The 17924-nt window shown below is 38.7% G+C and overlaps 1 protein-coding gene across 6 annotated transcripts in view; it reads right to left on the minus strand.

The window, feature by feature from the left end:
- Positions 1-3088: 3088 nt before the first annotated feature.
- nav3 (neuron navigator 3) overlaps positions 3089-17924 on the minus strand; it is a 309331-nt gene continuing 294495 nt past the window's right edge. For 5 of the 6 annotated variants that reach the window (XM_079868451.1, XM_079868450.1, XM_079868448.1 and 2 more), the window contains 14 exons: positions 17302-17325; positions 16681-16856; positions 14919-15072; positions 13853-14039; positions 12389-12486; positions 12182-12277; positions 11937-12105; positions 11604-11839; positions 10766-10920; positions 10196-10267; positions 9809-10005; positions 9610-9728; positions 9321-9524; positions 3089-6178 (listed from right to left, as the gene is read on the minus strand). In XM_079868451.1, the coding sequence (XP_079724577.1) occupies positions 6059-6178; positions 9321-9524; positions 9610-9728; positions 9809-10005; positions 10196-10267; positions 10766-10920; positions 11604-11839; positions 11937-12105; positions 12182-12277; positions 12389-12486; positions 13853-14039; positions 14919-15072; positions 16681-16856; positions 17302-17325 (2007 nt within the window). In that variant the 3' untranslated portion in view covers positions 3089-6058. The remainder of the gene's footprint in view (positions 6179-9320; positions 9525-9609; positions 9729-9808; positions 10006-10195; positions 10268-10765; positions 10921-11603; positions 11840-11936; positions 12106-12181; positions 12278-12388; positions 12487-13852; positions 14040-14918; positions 15073-16680; positions 16857-17301; positions 17326-17924) is intronic. The other variant, XM_079868449.1, reaches the window with a different exon arrangement.

Consider the following 17924-nt stretch of genomic DNA (forward strand, 5'->3'; position numbering starts at 1 on the left):
GTCCGGGTGGCTGGTCTCAGACGATCTTGGAGGTGAAGATGCTGGATGTGGAGGTCCTGGGCTGGTGTGGTTACACGTGGTCTGCGGTTGTGAGGCCGGTTGGATGTACTGCCAAATTCTGTGAAACACCTTTGGAGACGGCTTATGGCAGAAAAATGAACATTCAATTCACGGGCAACAGCTCTGGTGGACATTCCTGTAGTCAGCATGCCAATTGCATGCTCCCTCAAAACTTGCGACATCTGTGGCATTGTGCTGTGTGATAAAACTGAACATTTTAGAGTGGGCTTTTATTGTGGCCAGCCTAAGGCACACCTGTGCAATAATCATGCTGTCTAATCAACATCTTGATATGCCACACCTGTGAGGTGGATGGATTATCTCGGCAAAGGAGAAGTGCTCACTAACACAGATTTAGACAGGTTTGTGAACAATATTTGAGAGAAATAGGCCTTTTGTGTACATAGAAAAAGTGAGTTCAGCTCATGAAAAATGGGGGCAAAAAATAAAAGTGTTGCGTTTATAATTTTGTTCAGTGTATATCATATTTGATACATGAATAACCCTAACCTAACCCTAAATTCATTAACACCAACATGATCAAAACTTTGCTGAAAAACCTGTTGCACACATTCTCCTACTTGTCTTCTGTTGTCTGATTGATAGTTCATACTTTTTAGAAAAAGGCCTTTTTAATATAATTCTGTAAACATCACCCTTCAGCTTGTGGTAGATGTGTGTTTTTGCGGTGAAATCTTTAATTAATTTTATAGCAGGCATTTTAAAAAAACTCAAAATAATTTGGCGAAGTGATACATGATAATGCAGAACGGGAACTACTTTATTGCCATGTGATAATAAAAAAAAAAAAAAAAACTGAGCATATGGCATTGTCAACCAATCAGATTTAAAGGAGCTGTATGTAAGAAATGTATTTCAATTAATCATAAAATGGCCCTGATATGTCACTAGACATTAAGAAATCATGTTCATTTCAAATACTTATATCGCTGACAACAGTAGTACGGCCAGGATATTGTCATTTAAAAAGTGAACTTGCCAGTGGCGGCGCCAGGGGGGAGCTAGGTGGTGCTGTAGCTCCCCCTATAATAGCCATAGCACCTGCCAAGCACCCCCAAGAAATGTCTGTAATTTTTTTTATATTTATATTTTAATGTCATGTTTGAATAGTCTTTTTCATGTTGTTAAAAATAGGAATTAAATAATAATTTCAAAATCGTGAGCGGACGCGCGCGGGCGGGCGCAGGCGCGGTCGCTGTGAGCGCTGAGCGAGCAGGAATGAGTAACGTAGAATGAGTTTTCGTCGACAAAGCAAAAAAGCTGTCGGGACTAAAAATAGAAAAAGAAAGAGGGAAAAGGAGATGGCATGTCAATTGATGCGACAGCAGCTACTGTAAATAAGTGGATGGTGAAAGGCAACAGGTAGGATTTAAAGTGTGACGTCCAGGCATGTAGGCTACTGGCCATCGGGAGTTCGGGACTACCGGGAGATTCCCGGTGGGCCGACGTGCTTTTTGGGCCGATACATCTCATACATTTTTTTTTTTTTTTTTTGTCTTAACGGCCCATAAAACTCGTACATCGGCGGCCCATTCGTTTTGTTTTGCTTAATTGGCGGCGCATGGGTTAGTGCCGGTGTAATGCATTGGTTAAAAAAAGTCAGCGTTAGTTTTTTTTTTTTTTCTGACACCCCATGAAACACTTAGATCAGCGGCCCATTGGTTCTTTTATAGTATAGAATTTTTTTAAAGTATAGAAATTAGTACAAAATTAATTATGGAAGTTTCCTTTATTTTTCAGTGCATTTGTTTTACAATATATGGCTATTACTATCATGGGATGGGATTAATATTATAACTATTATTATGTAGTAGTGTAATGTAGACTGACACTGTAACTAAAAGAGGTTTGAATTTTTCTTTGTTTAATTTGCACACTGAATATGGGTTGGAGCTTTCAATTTTTAACTCTCAAAGTGCACCAGATTGATGATTGCCAAAATTGTTGCTGCATACCCCTCTGACACTGGGTAGTTGCGTCCCTGTCTATATCCCTTGCGTTGAATACTTTTACATATATATATATACAGTATAGTCGCAGAACGAGTATAGTTAATGCTGGCATGTACGCATGTGTATACTTTCATTATGGTGTTGTTCATGATGGCGTTTCATTATGGTGGTCCACTCCAATGCGACCTCCATAATAAAACGCCCCAAAATTCAAAGCACCTTCTCTTAAGTGTTGAGCATCCCCATAGCACCTGCAACAGAAAATCTCTGGAGCCGCCACTGGAACTTGCAGCCCTCAACTGATGTTGATGTTGTCATCTTGTGTTTTGGCCTGAAGCCCCACCCTCCACCTATCTACCAATCACGAAGTCAGAAGTGTTTCGGCATCCGGGTTGCCAGCTCTGCTGCTCTTACCACAGCTGCAGCTCCTTGTAGCAGCCTACGTTCCTGCTGGATCCTGCAACATATCTGGCAACCTCGAGTCAGGGGGGAGGGGGAGCAGATACACAGCTCTACAGTAATTTGAAAGTGATTGCAGTACCAGTTTTGGCCACAATCTTACATACAGCTCCTTTAAGCTTTTAACAAGCAGTATAAAATGTAATATAATTTATTTAGTATTTTTTTAGTATTTAGCTAGAAGCAAAATTTTGTAGCCTATATACTGTATATTTTAAAAATTTATTTCAAATTAAAACCATTGTAGCCCAGTTTTGCTGCCAAAAGAAACAAACCCCTAACTAATAGTGTATTTGTTTTTTATGCAAGAAAAGGCTTACTTAATGCGTGCAGTAGAGTTATTACAAATCTGACACCCTGAGACTTGATCACAAGTATGAAGATGTATTGAAAAGTACTGTGGACTGCTATTGCTTCCAGAACCACAAGAGGGCACAACGAGGTTCATGAGTCAATCATTTATTGATCAAACTGAACTGAATTTCAAATTGTACTTTGCAACAGACTAAATATATGACTTATACATATAAGACAAAACATAATTATAAAATAAATTATTTGATAAATGTATAAATAAATAATCGACACTCAATGGTCAGGTGACACCAAATACCATTTATTAGGGCTTTACAAAGACTACAAAATCCCCCAGATGAATTAAATTTGTGGTCTCTTTCTATTTACATGATATGTTACTTACAAATGTACAAAATATAAAACATCTACCAACAAATGTTCCACCTGAAAAGAAACATTTTCAAAGTAGTTCAATGTTATGCGCTCACCGAGAGATGTGTTTGCCATAACACGAAGAAAATTAAAAGAATATTTCCGATGTACCATGGACAATCACTATTTGTGTTTGAGGTTAGGGAGCATTAGGCAGTTTGAAACCTTTACTGCACTTCTTATAAATGTTTCTGTTGAGTACTTTTACACTGAACAATGGTTGACAAGCAAAGCATCAGGCACAGAGTCACAGAGTTTGGAGGTTACATACATATCGTAGCACCACTGTAGTGCTGATGAAATAAAAAAAAAAAAGCAGTTTCCTGAATCAACAAAAAGGTAGATTGGAAAGAATCAAAGGTTAAAGCCTGGCAGTGAGAATGAGTTACTTAGTTTGAGTCAGAAGGTGAAGCTGGATGTGGTAAAGGCCTGATCAAATAAGACGTAAAGCTTTTCAATGGTTCACCTATAGCACCTCGTATGAAACACCTTGTACCTCCTGACCATGTACATCAAGCTAACAGATTCAGTTACTGTAAACATGTGCAAACTCTGGAAAGTGAAAAGTCTTTCACAGTAACATTTCTGGGAAGTCGTGAGTGATTTATTCAGACACTTTAGTCACACTTTTATGTATGAATGCCATTGCATTAGACTTGCATCTTCATAATAAATTATGCTAGATCTTCAACTAACTTCAGGTTTCTGAGTCATTTTTTGCATTGATTTTCTTTTTTACATACATGTTCCAGGCTAATCTTTTTTTAGTGGAGTCACACAGAAGTCCTAGCAGAGTAACCACAGGTGTAGTTCGACAACTGGAACGTATCCTGATATTTTTTGGGCAACACTTTATTTTATAGTGTCCTTGTAACACGTCACATGTACTTACTATAGTAATAACAGTAAATTATGCATAATTACAAGCAACAAGCCCTAACCCTATAGTAAGTACATGCTGTCAATTAATATTACTAAGTTCTTAATTGTATTATTACACTGTAACAAGGACACCTTAAAAAAACAACAACGTTATTTCCAAAATATATGCATGATTTTGTTATCTAGTGCAATGACATTCATGCATTTTTAAAAGTCCACTGAATTCAAAATTAAGCGTTTTGTGGCATTTGTCTATGTCTGCTAGTTTTGAGGTCATTTATATGCTCTTTATAAGAACTTTATGCAGATATACACATTTAGAATTTACAGTATTTCTCTTTTAAACATATTGCAATCATAATGGACTATAAATATTAATGGCTTATTTAAGGGCGTATAAACATTTCTGTCCAATCAAATGCTCTTTAGAATGAAAACATCAGCTATTTTCGGCAGTCAGATTCTGCAATAACTTTTGGTTGTCAGAAAACATTCATGGGGTCTTTAAGCGTGGCTTACGTCCAAAGGGGCCAGTGTATCTGAAAGCTGCAAGACAGGAACTGTAACAGTGTGATGCAAGTTAGAAACGGTTGATGCATTGCAAAGATAAAACAGGGACTCGCTTTGGATGATTTTGCGCCCTTGAACAGTAAACTGACACTAAAGTTTTCTGAAATTGAAAAACACTTCACCTCTCACTGTACAGTTTAGAGTTCTGTATAATAACCAGTTATTACAAGACATATAAGGTTTGGACAGGTTGCTGGTTTGCTTTTTTTTTCTTTTTCTCAGTAAATCACGAGAGCGTAATGCTAGACAAGAAGAGCAGAAACGCAATACCGAGCGGGCAGAGTGCATCTTTAAGAGGCTGTGCAAGACTTGGATGTATTTACAATCACCTTTTCAACTGTGCAAAACCCACATAGCAAACCAAAGTAAAGGATGAATGAACCTCGACTACACGAACACTGGCGCACGGGAGCGAAAAAACGTTTCCGGCGTGCACGTACACACATATAGCAAAGAAAAAAACAGCATGCTAGCGAAGCGACGCGTCGGATTTGTGCTCTCGATTCAAGTGATCCCAGCTCAACTGGGATTACATAAAGATCTTTTTTACTTTTATACATTTGGACCGTTTTATAATGGCATGTTTTGCACTAAAACACTAATTGTAACAAAAATAAAATATGTGGACGTGGCATTTTTAGGAAAATGGTTGATCGGTTCTGTCCTAAGCCATCGTTTCAGCGAAAAAGGACAGCGGCACCACATTTAAATGTCTTCAGAGCTCAGCACATTTAAGGCAGCGAGAAAGCACCATTTTCTGCTCATTTTCACAAAGCTGGTACACTCTCCTACAAGCAGTTGCCTCGTACCTGCGGCGAGGAGAAAACAACTACGCACACGGCCGTGGACTCGAACGAAAGAGGTCTGTGGTGCAGGAGTGCTGCAGGTCACTATACGCTTGGCAGTGAAACGAGTGGTGGACTTTTGCGAATGATTTCACAGTAGCGGTAATGACACGTTGCACGTTTTGTGCTTGTTGGCTAGAGGCGTTTCATGAATGGTGCCGGCGAGATGAGTGTAAACCACATGTTGGCTCTGGCACCACAGCAGCACCAGTTTGTTGACTGAGGTCAGAATTCAGAATGTTGCCCTTTAGGTTTTTAAACCTCAGTGAATTTCAACTAAACACTTGCCTCTGTAAACATGTTTAACTTACGAATCGCCTCCAACAAATTCAAATTCCAGTTGTTTTTTTTAATAATTAAGTAAGCACACACACTTTTCCCCAGTGTCGTGTGTGCCACCAGCACCTTTTCGTTCGCTGCATACTGGACACTCCACCGGAGGCGTCGGGCGTTTCATAAGCCTGTCTCATTAGCACAAGTCCTGTGGGCCCTTTGCTTTTTAAACCAATCAGAAGACTTCCTCTTCGAATGGGGCGGGGCTTAGAGGGCAGACTCCAATGAGGAGTCCAGCAGGTCGTCGTGGTGACTGGCGCTGTCGCTGTCACAGCTCTGGGCACTGGAGTAGTTCGCAGCTTCCTGTAGCCTCATCAGCATATTCATCTAATGGACAGAGAAGTACAAACACATATGTTTGCGATGCGGAAGATGTTACTCAATATTACAGTCAGTGCCAGGGTTACATGTTACAAGTAACAAATTGATGTAATTAAGTTACTTTTCAAGAGTAACAAGTTCGTAATTAGTTTATTTTTCACCATTCTCCAAGTATACTTCCGTATTTATTTACTGACAAATACAATTTAAATGTATTCATGTTCTAGATCACTAGATCGTTGTAAACAATGTAATTAAACAATGTTGCAAACTATAAAAAAAATAGCCAAGAATAGTTTTACTGTTCTGAAAGAAACGGTGTCAGGCAGTGACAGTATCGCAAAAGTTGCTGAGACGTTAAAGGGATAGTTCACTTTGAAATTAAATTTTGGTATGTTTTAGCTTACCTAAAGGGCATCCAAGATGTAGGTGTCTTTTTTTCCGCAGTAGTTTCAATTTTGATATTTTTAGGTCAAACCGTTCTTGTCTCTCAGTGATGCCATACACTAGATGCCGCCTCGTTCCAATGAACTGCCGTAGCCAAGGCGGCATCTATTGTATATATCTATGCACCAGTCTGCGTACACGTCACATAATAGGAAGCGCCCGCGCCTTCAGATCACTTGGACGTGGCTTTGTACAAAAGATAAAAACGATATAAATACTGTTCCGTTTTCTCACACAAACCGCTCGTTTCGTGTCTTAGGCCATCAATGTGTACTTACGATGGGGAATTGTTTAATTTGGACGATGGGGAATTGTTTTAATTTGGACTCTGTGCATGCTCTTTGAGAAAGTGACCATAGACCTGCATTATATGACTGACAGACAAGAACGGTTTGACCTAAAAATATCAAAATGGAAACAAAGACACCTAAATCTTGGATGCCCTTGAGGTAAGCTAAAACATACCAAAATTTTATTTCAAAGTGAACTATCCCTTTAAGGTGTGTCACGTTCGCAAAATTTCGCAGACAAAAATCTCCATTGTTTATTGCCAATAGTATAGCGATAAATGAAGTTCAGCTCAAACAGAAGCCACTTTCAAACCAAGCAGCGTTCTGTTAGCCATCATGGCGAATTTGCCTGATCAACTTGAACGGGTTGCGAAATCTGTGAGGGAAATGTTTGCCCTCATGCAATGGAATCTGGATAGCGACTGGATTTCGCTCGCGAAATTTCCCCGAACAATGGTAAATATGACGCCACCTTTCCACACAAAAGTAACGCTGAATGTTTTTGAAATAAGTCCTTTTGATTAGGGCACTAGTTTACCATGTTACTTTGAAATGTAACATTCCCCAACACTGGTCTGTGCTGAACAAACAAACAAACAAACAAACAAACACACTACTACAGTTGTAATGAACTCACACAACCACACTAGTGATGTTCAAAAACACAGCCACGAAGCACGAAACTAATGGTGTTTACACAACACTCATTTGACATCAATGACCACTGTAACACTAGTTGAACAGACAGATATTGGAACAAACACAGATAGAAGGAAACATTTGTACCTTATCATTCACATAGACACAATAGAGAGAAACACTACAACATTAAAACCCTTAAATCTATAAACACAAGCGTTATCAGACTGAACTAGATCAAACTAATCACTGATATTTACAAAAAACAGCAGTTCTGTCACCTTATAATCTCTGAACGTCTGTTCTCAGAAAAAAAAAAAAAGGAAATGAGAGGAGACAGCAAGATGAGACAGTGCAATAATTGTGCATTTGTTTAACTTTTGACCTCAGGGAACCACAGTCATTATTATAATATTATGACAATGAAATTAGCACTAATAAATATGTGTAAAATGGCTTTTTGAGATTGGGCCTTATTTATGAAATATGAACAGAACACATTTCTGTGTATAAGTGTATCTAAAGCCATTCTCAGCTGAACTGAATGCAAAAGGTTACATACAAATGGTTTTATGTATTATATTGTCCTGATTCATGAATACAGTAGGTCACATTGCATGTACTAAGTGCTGCCACCTAGAGGACGTTTATTTCGTATCGCTCATTCAGACTCTTACATTACAGTTATGTCCACAGGAGGGTGGGAGAGGGCTGTTTTGTTTTAATTCTCTCTCTTTTTGTCACACACGTCTGGTTTACTATCTTTGTGGGGACTCTTCATAGACGTAATGTTTTTTATACTGTACAAACTGTATATTCTGTCCCCTTACACTAACCCTACCCCTAAACATACACATCACACAAAACTTTGTGCATTTTTACATTTTCAAAAAAACTTATTCTGTATGATTTATAAGCTTGTTTCCTCATGGGGACCACAAAAAAAAAAAAAAAAAAAAAAAAATCCCCACAAGGACAAGGATTTTGGATATTCCCCACACACGCTTATCACTACCAGACAGGTTATCTGAGCCATTGCTTTTTTATGTTTACCAAGTCTTTATTATTCATGGACATTTTGGAAATATATGTGAGCATTTGATCTAGATAGCACTGTAAACTTTATCATTTCTATGCAGAATTTTTCAATTCTCATTTTTGAATGTGTATACATATGGATACATGTCAGCTATCCTTACAAATACACATATGAATGGTAACCTGAAAAATTGGCATTCATTTCCCCCTACTCAAATATTGCCCATGTTTCACCTTGCTGCTCTTGGGCAGTTCCTAATCTAGAAAAAGAGCTAGCTATTTTGCATGACTAGTGATTTAGTACTGTAGTTTTTATTATCTTATAACTTACAGTATACAATACCATTAAAAAGTTTGGAGTATGTTTAAAAAAAAAAACTTTTATTCAGCAAGGATGCATTAAATTGATCAAAAGTGACAGTAAAGACATTTATAACCTGTAAACAGATTTACATTTCAAATAAATGCTGTTCTTATGAACTTTCTATTATCAAAGAATTCTGGAGGAAAAAAGTGTCATAGTTTCCACAAAAAAAATATTAAAATAAGTCCTGAAGGATCATGTGACACTGCAGACTTTGAGTAATGGCTGCTGAAAATTTAGCTTTGCCATCACAGGAATGAATTATTAAATTAAGTTAGAATAGTAATATCACTGTATGTTTAATCCGACCCCAAACTTTCGAACGGTAGTGCATATCTAAATGAACTGTGTTTTATGAAGCTATCTTTACCAGTGGGTCTCCCTCTGTGTCACTCTGAGATACTTGTTTGGAGGTGGCTCCGTCTTTAGAGGAAGTGTAGCCATCATAGCCCACGTCCTCGGGCCGCAGCTGCAGCAGAGACTGGCCTTCATGCTGCAGGGAGGCTGAGCTCCAAGGGTAGGTGTCAATCACCCATTTGGAAGGGTCCTCCCATGCCGCCCTCTTACCATACAGCTGGAGTGATAAACAAAAAAATGGTTTTAGGTATAAATTGTGAGAAATACCCATAAAACATGAGTGTGTGTGGTTAAATGTGTACCTGCAGTCCTTCTCGTACTGCTTCCAGTAGATATGGCACTAGAGAATAGTTCCACAGGTCAGTAAACCACACACGTGAGCCGTCCGCATCCATTGGACAGGACAGGAACAGACGAGGACCTGGAAGCAACGTGATTTAACATCTCTGGGCAAACAACCAAATCAAATATGTTAATTGGCTTGTGTGTTGTGTTTATTACCGATAGTGACGTCTGAGGAGCTGTGAGCCTCTAAGAAGGAATTGAGGTGTTGCCAGGTTTTGGGGATCCAGTCGATGATTTTGATGAGGTCGTTGCTGCGCATGTTCTTATCAATCTCAGTTTCAATCAATTTTCTTTTCAGGAATCGGCCCAGGAAGCCCTTCACCGGCTCAGTGTGGTTGGCACACAGCACCCACCTGAGGGGTTGATGGTCGGATATTACACTGAGAACATGACTGGAAAGATTTGTGTACTGTATGTGTGCAAGTGACAAATGTAAAATATGATCACTTATGGCCCCCATGTGGAGAAAAGCTAGAATAACAATCATCAGATGCTGTGTGTCTTGTTCAAAACCATCTGTTACATTGACATTGAACACAGTACCTGAAGTTGTGATGCAACTCCAAGTTTGGAGATGAGGACACACCCTGGTTCATAGTTCCTATGACATACGGGCTGTGGAAGGGACAGATGCACATAATTAGATGCAATTCATCAGCTCAGTTTCAGATACTCAAGGAAAATCCACTATAATGGGTGTCAAACTGTGGTATAAAATAAACAGTTCCAGTAAGAAATGCTGATTGGTCAATACAGCTAAAATACATATAGGAAACCGTATTTACAGTAATATTGTGAAATATTGTGATCCTTCAGAAATCATTCTAAAAGGCTGATTTGGTACTCAAGAAACATTTCTTCTTATTATCAATGCTGACAACAGTTGAAATCAGATTCTTTGTTGAACAAAAAGTAAAAAAAAAACAGCATTTTTTTTTTTAAACATTATAAATGTCTTTACTTTCATTTTTGATCAATTTAATGTGTCCTTGCTGAACAAAAGTATTAATTTGGGTAGTGTATATTTACAATATTGATGATCTCTTGTATTTTATTGCTTAAAAGCTAAATAAATATATTTAAAAAGTTTGGGGTAACAATAGGAATCATCACCATTTGTGGTATTTGCAGTTGAGGAATCCATTGAAGATGTCACTGAGGGAGCCAATATGATGGAGGTTATCCAGAATAACTACAGTGGGGAGCTCGATCTCACACTCCTCTGTATTGCACTGCTCGGCCAGGCTAGAGAGGTACTGCCGAAGATCCTGGTTTGAGCAAACACAAAGCTTTGTCATTACTTTAAAAGGTAACAATCAGTAAGTCATTCACAGGTTGAGTCATTCACATCCCCAAAATGAGCAAGTCTGTGGCGCTTTCGAAACATTGCTTTTTTATTTTGAGCATATTGGCAACTATAGACGAATGGCGTGAGTTTAGTGTGGGATTATATGTTGGTTTCCACCAATAGCAAATGGGGAGAATTTATAAAAGGAAAGCCTTTTATAAAACAATTATTTTAGCAATTTCTCACTACATCACACTTCTTCCGGATCTTGTGAACCTAAATGAGTACAATGCCGAATACGCACAAAAGCTTCTCCTGAGAGAGGGAGCAATTACCATTTTACCATTATGGTCAGGGGCATGACATTTCCGTAACACGCTCTAAGCGGTTCGCCAATCACAACATGCTGGGTCAGCTGACCAATCAGAGCATATTTTCTATTTCAGAAGGAGGGGCTTCTTGAAACAGGAACTAAATGGGCATTTGAGTCACACTGGGAAGAGAGGAGCTGCAGTAATGTAAAATATGTGAAAAATAATTGTTTTTTTGAACAATCAAGCATGAAAACCTATTCTAGTATACCCCCAAAACAAAATCAAGACTTTGTATAGGGCATAATAGGCACCATTTAAAATGAATGCGTCCCAGAATGGAAATACATACCTTGCTGGATTTCTGGTCCACGTTGAAGCTCGCCAAATTAGTGTCGGTTACCTCTCGACCAGTCTTGGAGAGGATGAAGTAAGCCAGTTTAGTGGCTAGGTAAGATTTGCCAGTTCCACTCGGACCGGACAAAATTATTCTACGGTGCTCCATCAGCAGGTTCAAATAGCGTTGAATGATGGGTTTAGGGATCAATGTATCAAACACCAAGTCATCAATACTACCCTCCTTCACACCTACAGTACATAAACAGAAAGACATTTGACTTCAAATCTTTGCTGCACATTTGACCTCTTTTTGAGGACCCTACAAGAACCTTTTGAGGTTCCTCACCTTTGAGGGTGACTGTGATGACGTTGTTGTCGCCCACCAGATATCCACAGGGCAACAGTTCAGGCACCTCAGAAGCATGAGATCGGACCACATCCCCCATCCTGTAGCACACTATACTATCCGAATTCAGGCCCAGACTGGTCAACGGGTCCACACGGAACACATACTCCTAAATGAAAGAAAATGAATCTGTTAGATCAGAAATATTGGAACTGAAATATATTTGCAAAAGGCTAAACTGGCACCTTAAACAAGCGTCGTATTACACCATCCAACACGTCCCACTTGGTCTTTCCACTGACGCCAATGGAGCCAATCAGATACACCTTCTTCTGCATAGCCTTAGATGACGAGAGGATATGAAATGATGCTCGTAAGGGTATTGTTTATTAGTAGTTTCATTTCAAAACAGCTTCCGAAATTAAAACAGGATAGTTAAAATCACTCTATACCTTGGTCTTGTTGAAGTCGCTCTTGATCATGACCACTATACGGACGCTCCTGCCCTCTTTGCGTAGGTTGCCCTCATAGCCGTCATCCAGCAGAATATCTGTGCACACAAACACGAACTTCAAACTCACTGCATGACAAAAATATCAAAGCCTGAACAACTCAAAAGACTTATCGCCAAATGAGTCATTGAATCTGGGGGAGAAGAACCTTTTACAGCGCTGACAAATTCGGCAAGCGGAGACACTAAAGTGTAGTTTTGACTGTAGTTAAACGCCGACCGCTTTAAGCTTTGTTGTCTGTGGGGCTGAGCTGTTTGGTTTTAACAGGGATTTAAATAAAGGAAGAGGGCTGTTAGTGGAGGAGTGCGGCTTTGATGGGCCATGTACGAGGAGCTTGGTGAATGGGAAGAAGGGGGGCGCTTTGTATTCATCCTGCACGAGGTTCTGCAGAGGAGTGATAACGTTCCTTCCACCACACGTCCACCCACGCTCTAGTGCTCCTCCACACATCTCTCCATCAATTAAGCAGCCCAAAGTCCTGAGAGAGAAGGAAATCGCTACTTTTAATTAGCCGGAGAGCAAGCGAGTCCATGCCATCCCACCCCAAAACGTGGCCACAGGCACACTGTTCAAATCCTCCCTTACAGAAAAGAGGCCATTTCACTCTTCGCTGCGTTCTTTCTCTTCCCGCACAGCTGTGAAATAGTCTTTCCCATGCCAGAGTTTTCATTAACGCCACACCAGAATCATCAATAACACAGACATATGCAAATCTACACTGCAGTCCATGAGCTGAGCACACTGGTGGAAAACGAAATCATCCGATTGAAAAATAACTTTCCGGACACTGTTGGCAAGATGATTATATGCATCAAGTTTGCTTGCAACGGTTTTAATTGTGACCTCATATAGCACCAAGTCTCACAAGGAAACACCAATTTAACACAGTCTATCCATGTATCATCAAAACATTGAGCCATAAAAATAATCAATACCAGGATTCCAGAAAAGTTTGGATATTTTGGATGTCTTTGACAGGTTGTGTTGTGATTTGGTTGTATTTGTCTTAAGAAATTGCAGTTCTAAATGACTGTTCTCAAACTCTAAGACAATAGTCCACACCACAACTATAACGATAACAAAACAGAGGAACAATATTGTAGGATTCTTTCAGTTAATGAGCTATAAAAACGAACCTGAGTACATGTACACTACAGTATATGTTGTTATATTGGACTGAGTTGAGAACAGCAATCAAACAAATTTATGTAATACATAAATGTCATCATATTGTCATGCTAGCTACTTTTATAACATATTAACATCTGAAGACAATCCAAATACTTTTCACAATCCCCAAAACAAGGTAACAATGCCTAAAGTGTCATTTTGATGGTGCATACTGGAAATAAACATTGTTAGACCCAAATAACTCCACGTTCAAATTATGAAGCATAGCCTGACCTGACATAATGGTGTCTGTGATGTTGAGGTTGTTCAGCGACAGCCCCAGAGATTGGCGTGAGGACGAGGAGGACGTGCTGGAGGTTTCTGAAGGTGGACGGGCTGTTTTAGCAGGTGTGGCCGCAGGTGTGGTGTTGCCACTGGACTTGAGTCTGTCATTCTCCGCCTTCAGCAGCTCAATCTCATTCTGCACATAAAAAACAGGTCATTTCAAAATTACAATGATAGCTACAATAAAACTACATTTCTCTAACACATATGTGACTAGAAAAAAAAGGAACTTTCCCACACACTTCAAAACTGAAATACGCTTTTGTGACATACTAAGAAGATTAGGACTTGCTCTTTGTTGTCTAAGTTTCTAAACTGTTTCTAAGGCTTTTAATGACTGTGAGAAGTTAGTTTAAAGGTTTTGTTAATCTTTAGATTAGACTTGTGTGCCATGCTCAGCAAACCAGTGCTATAAGGAAAAGCTCAGACAGATACTTCAAGAGTATGAACAACACAGTCTGGTTGTTTTATCTTGGAATTAGAGCATTTTGGCCCTTTTATCAACAGTTACTTTGATCTTAGTCATTCAATCACCTTGTTTCAGACTTTAAATGATTCAGTCCAAGTGTTTTAAGCAGCATAAGTGTTTGCTGGCAAAGAGTTCCTTAAACAAATCAACTTTGTGGGATTCTTTAAACTTCTGCCATGAGTGTTCTGTGTGGGTACTAAGAGAGTACTTTGATATAATATATATATTTATTTTATTTATACAATATTGTTCAAAAGTTTAGGGTACACAGCACAACTGTTTTCAACATTGATAGTTATAAAAAAGGTTTCTTGAGAACCAAATCAGCATATTAGGATAATTACTGAAAGATCATGTGACACTGAAGACTGGAGTAATTGCTGCTAAACATTCAGCTTTGCCATCACAAGAATAAATGACATTTTAATATAATACATAGATCACTGAATTGCACTAAGACACTGGATTAGAATTCACAATACATTGATATAATGTTGCAGGGCCCAGAGTGAGTCAGCATGCATATGTGTGCGTGTGTGTGTGTACCTGCATGCGATTCATGGCTTCTCGTATCTGGTCAAGGTGGTGGGCGGAGCTTAACGCCTCCAGTCTGATATCAGTCAGCTTCAGCTCCTTCTCTCTCAGTTCGTTCTTCAGCTGTAGGATAATCTCGGCCTCGGCCTCTGTACATTCACACAGTCTGCACAAACACACACCGTACAGGGAGGAGGTGGGTCACAACACTGTTACACATCACAGAGAGCTACAAAACACAGGCGGGTTTAATGCACAACAAACTCCTGGAGAATTAGATGTGGTCAGAATATTTATATGCACAAACACTTTGATGCACACAAATTCACACACTGGGCTTTGTGTTTTATATTTGTGAGGGGCGTTTGCTGCATTCCATTCAAAGTTGGACGTGAGATATTCGTTCTTGTAGCATTCTATTGTTCACAAGTGTTCATCATTAACTGTGTAAAGCTCCCTGGTTACCGCCATGTTAGCCTAACATACTTCTCCACACCTTGGTGAAACTGGAGTTGTGAACTGGTAAGAAGTCAGACTTTTAGTGGAATTCTATTGCGTAGAAAAATTCGAAGTAGGAAATTCCAACATTTCGAGCTGAATGGAAGGCGGCATTAGAGATCACACTCATGATCAACACAAACAGGAAGTGGGAATCCGTCATGTCCATTATTAAGGCTTGTTCAAACCAAGAACGATAACTATAATGATAACTATAATGATAACTTCACTAGCGTCCAGACCACTGCACAATATCGTTCTGTTTATGACAAGCTCACTGCAGTTAGGTAATCTGCTGCTTTAAATGCTCAAGCTCTTTAAAGCAGGATGGATTCTGATTAGCTGTCATTGTTTTTATCATTCATAAGCTGTAAAACAATCGTTATGAAAGTGATTCCAACAATATCGTTCCTCTATGTTGTTATTGTTATAGTTGTGGTGTAAAATTCTCTGTTCTCTTAGAATTAGAACGATTATTAAAACTTAAGTTATCATTATCATCATCATTATCATTATAGTTTAAGGGCCTTTAAGCACAGGCAAATTATTGAAGTTAAAGCAACATATAGTAAGTAATATTTTAATAAATAACTCCACGATTAATTCCTAAACGATTATAGACGAGTTTGACTAACTTTTTGTTAGCAAATATTGAAATTTAATTTGTTTTGTTTTTACAAAAATCTCCTTAATAAAATTTCCATTTTTTTAGTACATCTCCCATTACAAATTAAATTCAAATATATTTTTTTGTAGATTTTTTCTCAAATAAAATGTTTTACAACTGAAATATAGGGGAAGGGATCTTTTGTAATGATTTTAGTCACTGCACACTCCCAATCCTTCCCAGCATGCCACACTGTGCCCGTTACCGAGATCTGTGCTTGTAGACCACATGACCATTTGACTTTTTCTTTGGCATCCAAATGGGGGAGGACTTGCTATCACAAAAACACTTTCTGAAGACACATGAAATTGAGGAACAAGGACAGAATACAGATATGATTAAGGGAAAGGATGAAATATAAGTAAGATTATCAAAAAAAAAAAAAAGAGAGCAAAAATAAATAAAAAGAATTCAACAAAACAAGCAATAAAATCACTGAAACACAAGTGGAAGTTACTGGTGATAAATGTGTTGAATGTGTTATGGCCCATTATATGCAAGAGTGTAACTGAAATAGAAACAAATGACATTAAAACATAACAAATATGTGCATGTTTAAGCGTGTTCAAGAGGTGTATATGCATGTACTGTATGTGTGTCTGTACTCACTCTGTGGTGGACGGCGATGAGAGCAGTGGTTGGATGGTGCTGGTCTGTCTGTTGGTGTGTTGTAGTTTGGGTGAAGAAGGAAGGGATGAGTCAGTCATCTCTTCAAACTCATCGTGAGATGATTGGGTCTTGTTGGTCTTTTTCTTGCTGAAGGCCTGCTTAAAGGAGCTCCGCAACTGTAAGAAAAACCCCCACAAATTGTCTTCTGTGCTAACCAAATGCATGCCACATTTTCTGAATGTAGCCTGAAACATTCATTCAACAAATATTATTGCATTATATAATGCTTAAAAGATCATTAGGTAAGACATTCAAATAGTCTGGTAAACATCACATGGTTATCTTCAGTCAGCTTATGATAAAGGTTAAAAATAAGGTTAATGTAACATTTTGAGAGGGTAAATACCAGCCTGCTTGTGCAATTCACTGTGCAGAACTAATAAAGCAGCAGAAACATACAGTACTGGCAGTCAGTGGGACTGGGGGAAGCTGGTGGCATGCACATATTTCTATGGAAACACCTAGGATTTGGAGGGGGGCAGTTGGTGGGGGGAGGGGGAGGGTTGTTTGAGGTCATCAGAGGCAAATGGCCGCAGTGATGTGGGACGTGAAAACACTAACCTGGGCGGGGATGGAATCAGCCACCTATGGATAAAACACACTCACTGTTACTATTGACTGAAACGTTCACTGCTGGACCAGAATGTTCAGGAACAGCAGCATCATTTATTCATTGTTCACTTGATTAGATTAGATCTGAATGGAGGCTGTGTCTGTCAGCATGGAACTAGTTAATTCCACATAACAGCATTTGACTGGAACTCTATTTCCTCAACTTCCTTTGACATCAGTGCACTCAACAATAAGGACATTTTTTTCTGACCTGGTACTATTTGCACTTGTTCAGCTACTGCACTCACAACAAGCATATTACTTATGCATATTTTATGTATGTATTTTTAATGCGATTTTAAACATTTTATTTTTTGTACATATACACACAAATAATACATTATTATTAGTATTATATATAAATTATGCATTAAAATATTTAATTAAAAGCTATAATATATAGGTCTATTATAAGACAAAAAAAAAACATACAAATGGTGAAGGAATTTCCATGTGTTAGAAACTATCCATCCATCCATCCATCCATCCATCCATCCATCCATCCATCCATCCATCCATCCAATTAAACTTTTTCTGTTTTCTTTACAAAAATGTATACACATTATATATAT

This window comes from Squalius cephalus (assembly GCF_949319135.1).
Source record: "Squalius cephalus genome assembly, chromosome: 4".
Taxonomy (NCBI): Eukaryota; Metazoa; Chordata; class Actinopteri; order Cypriniformes; family Leuciscidae; genus Squalius; species Squalius cephalus.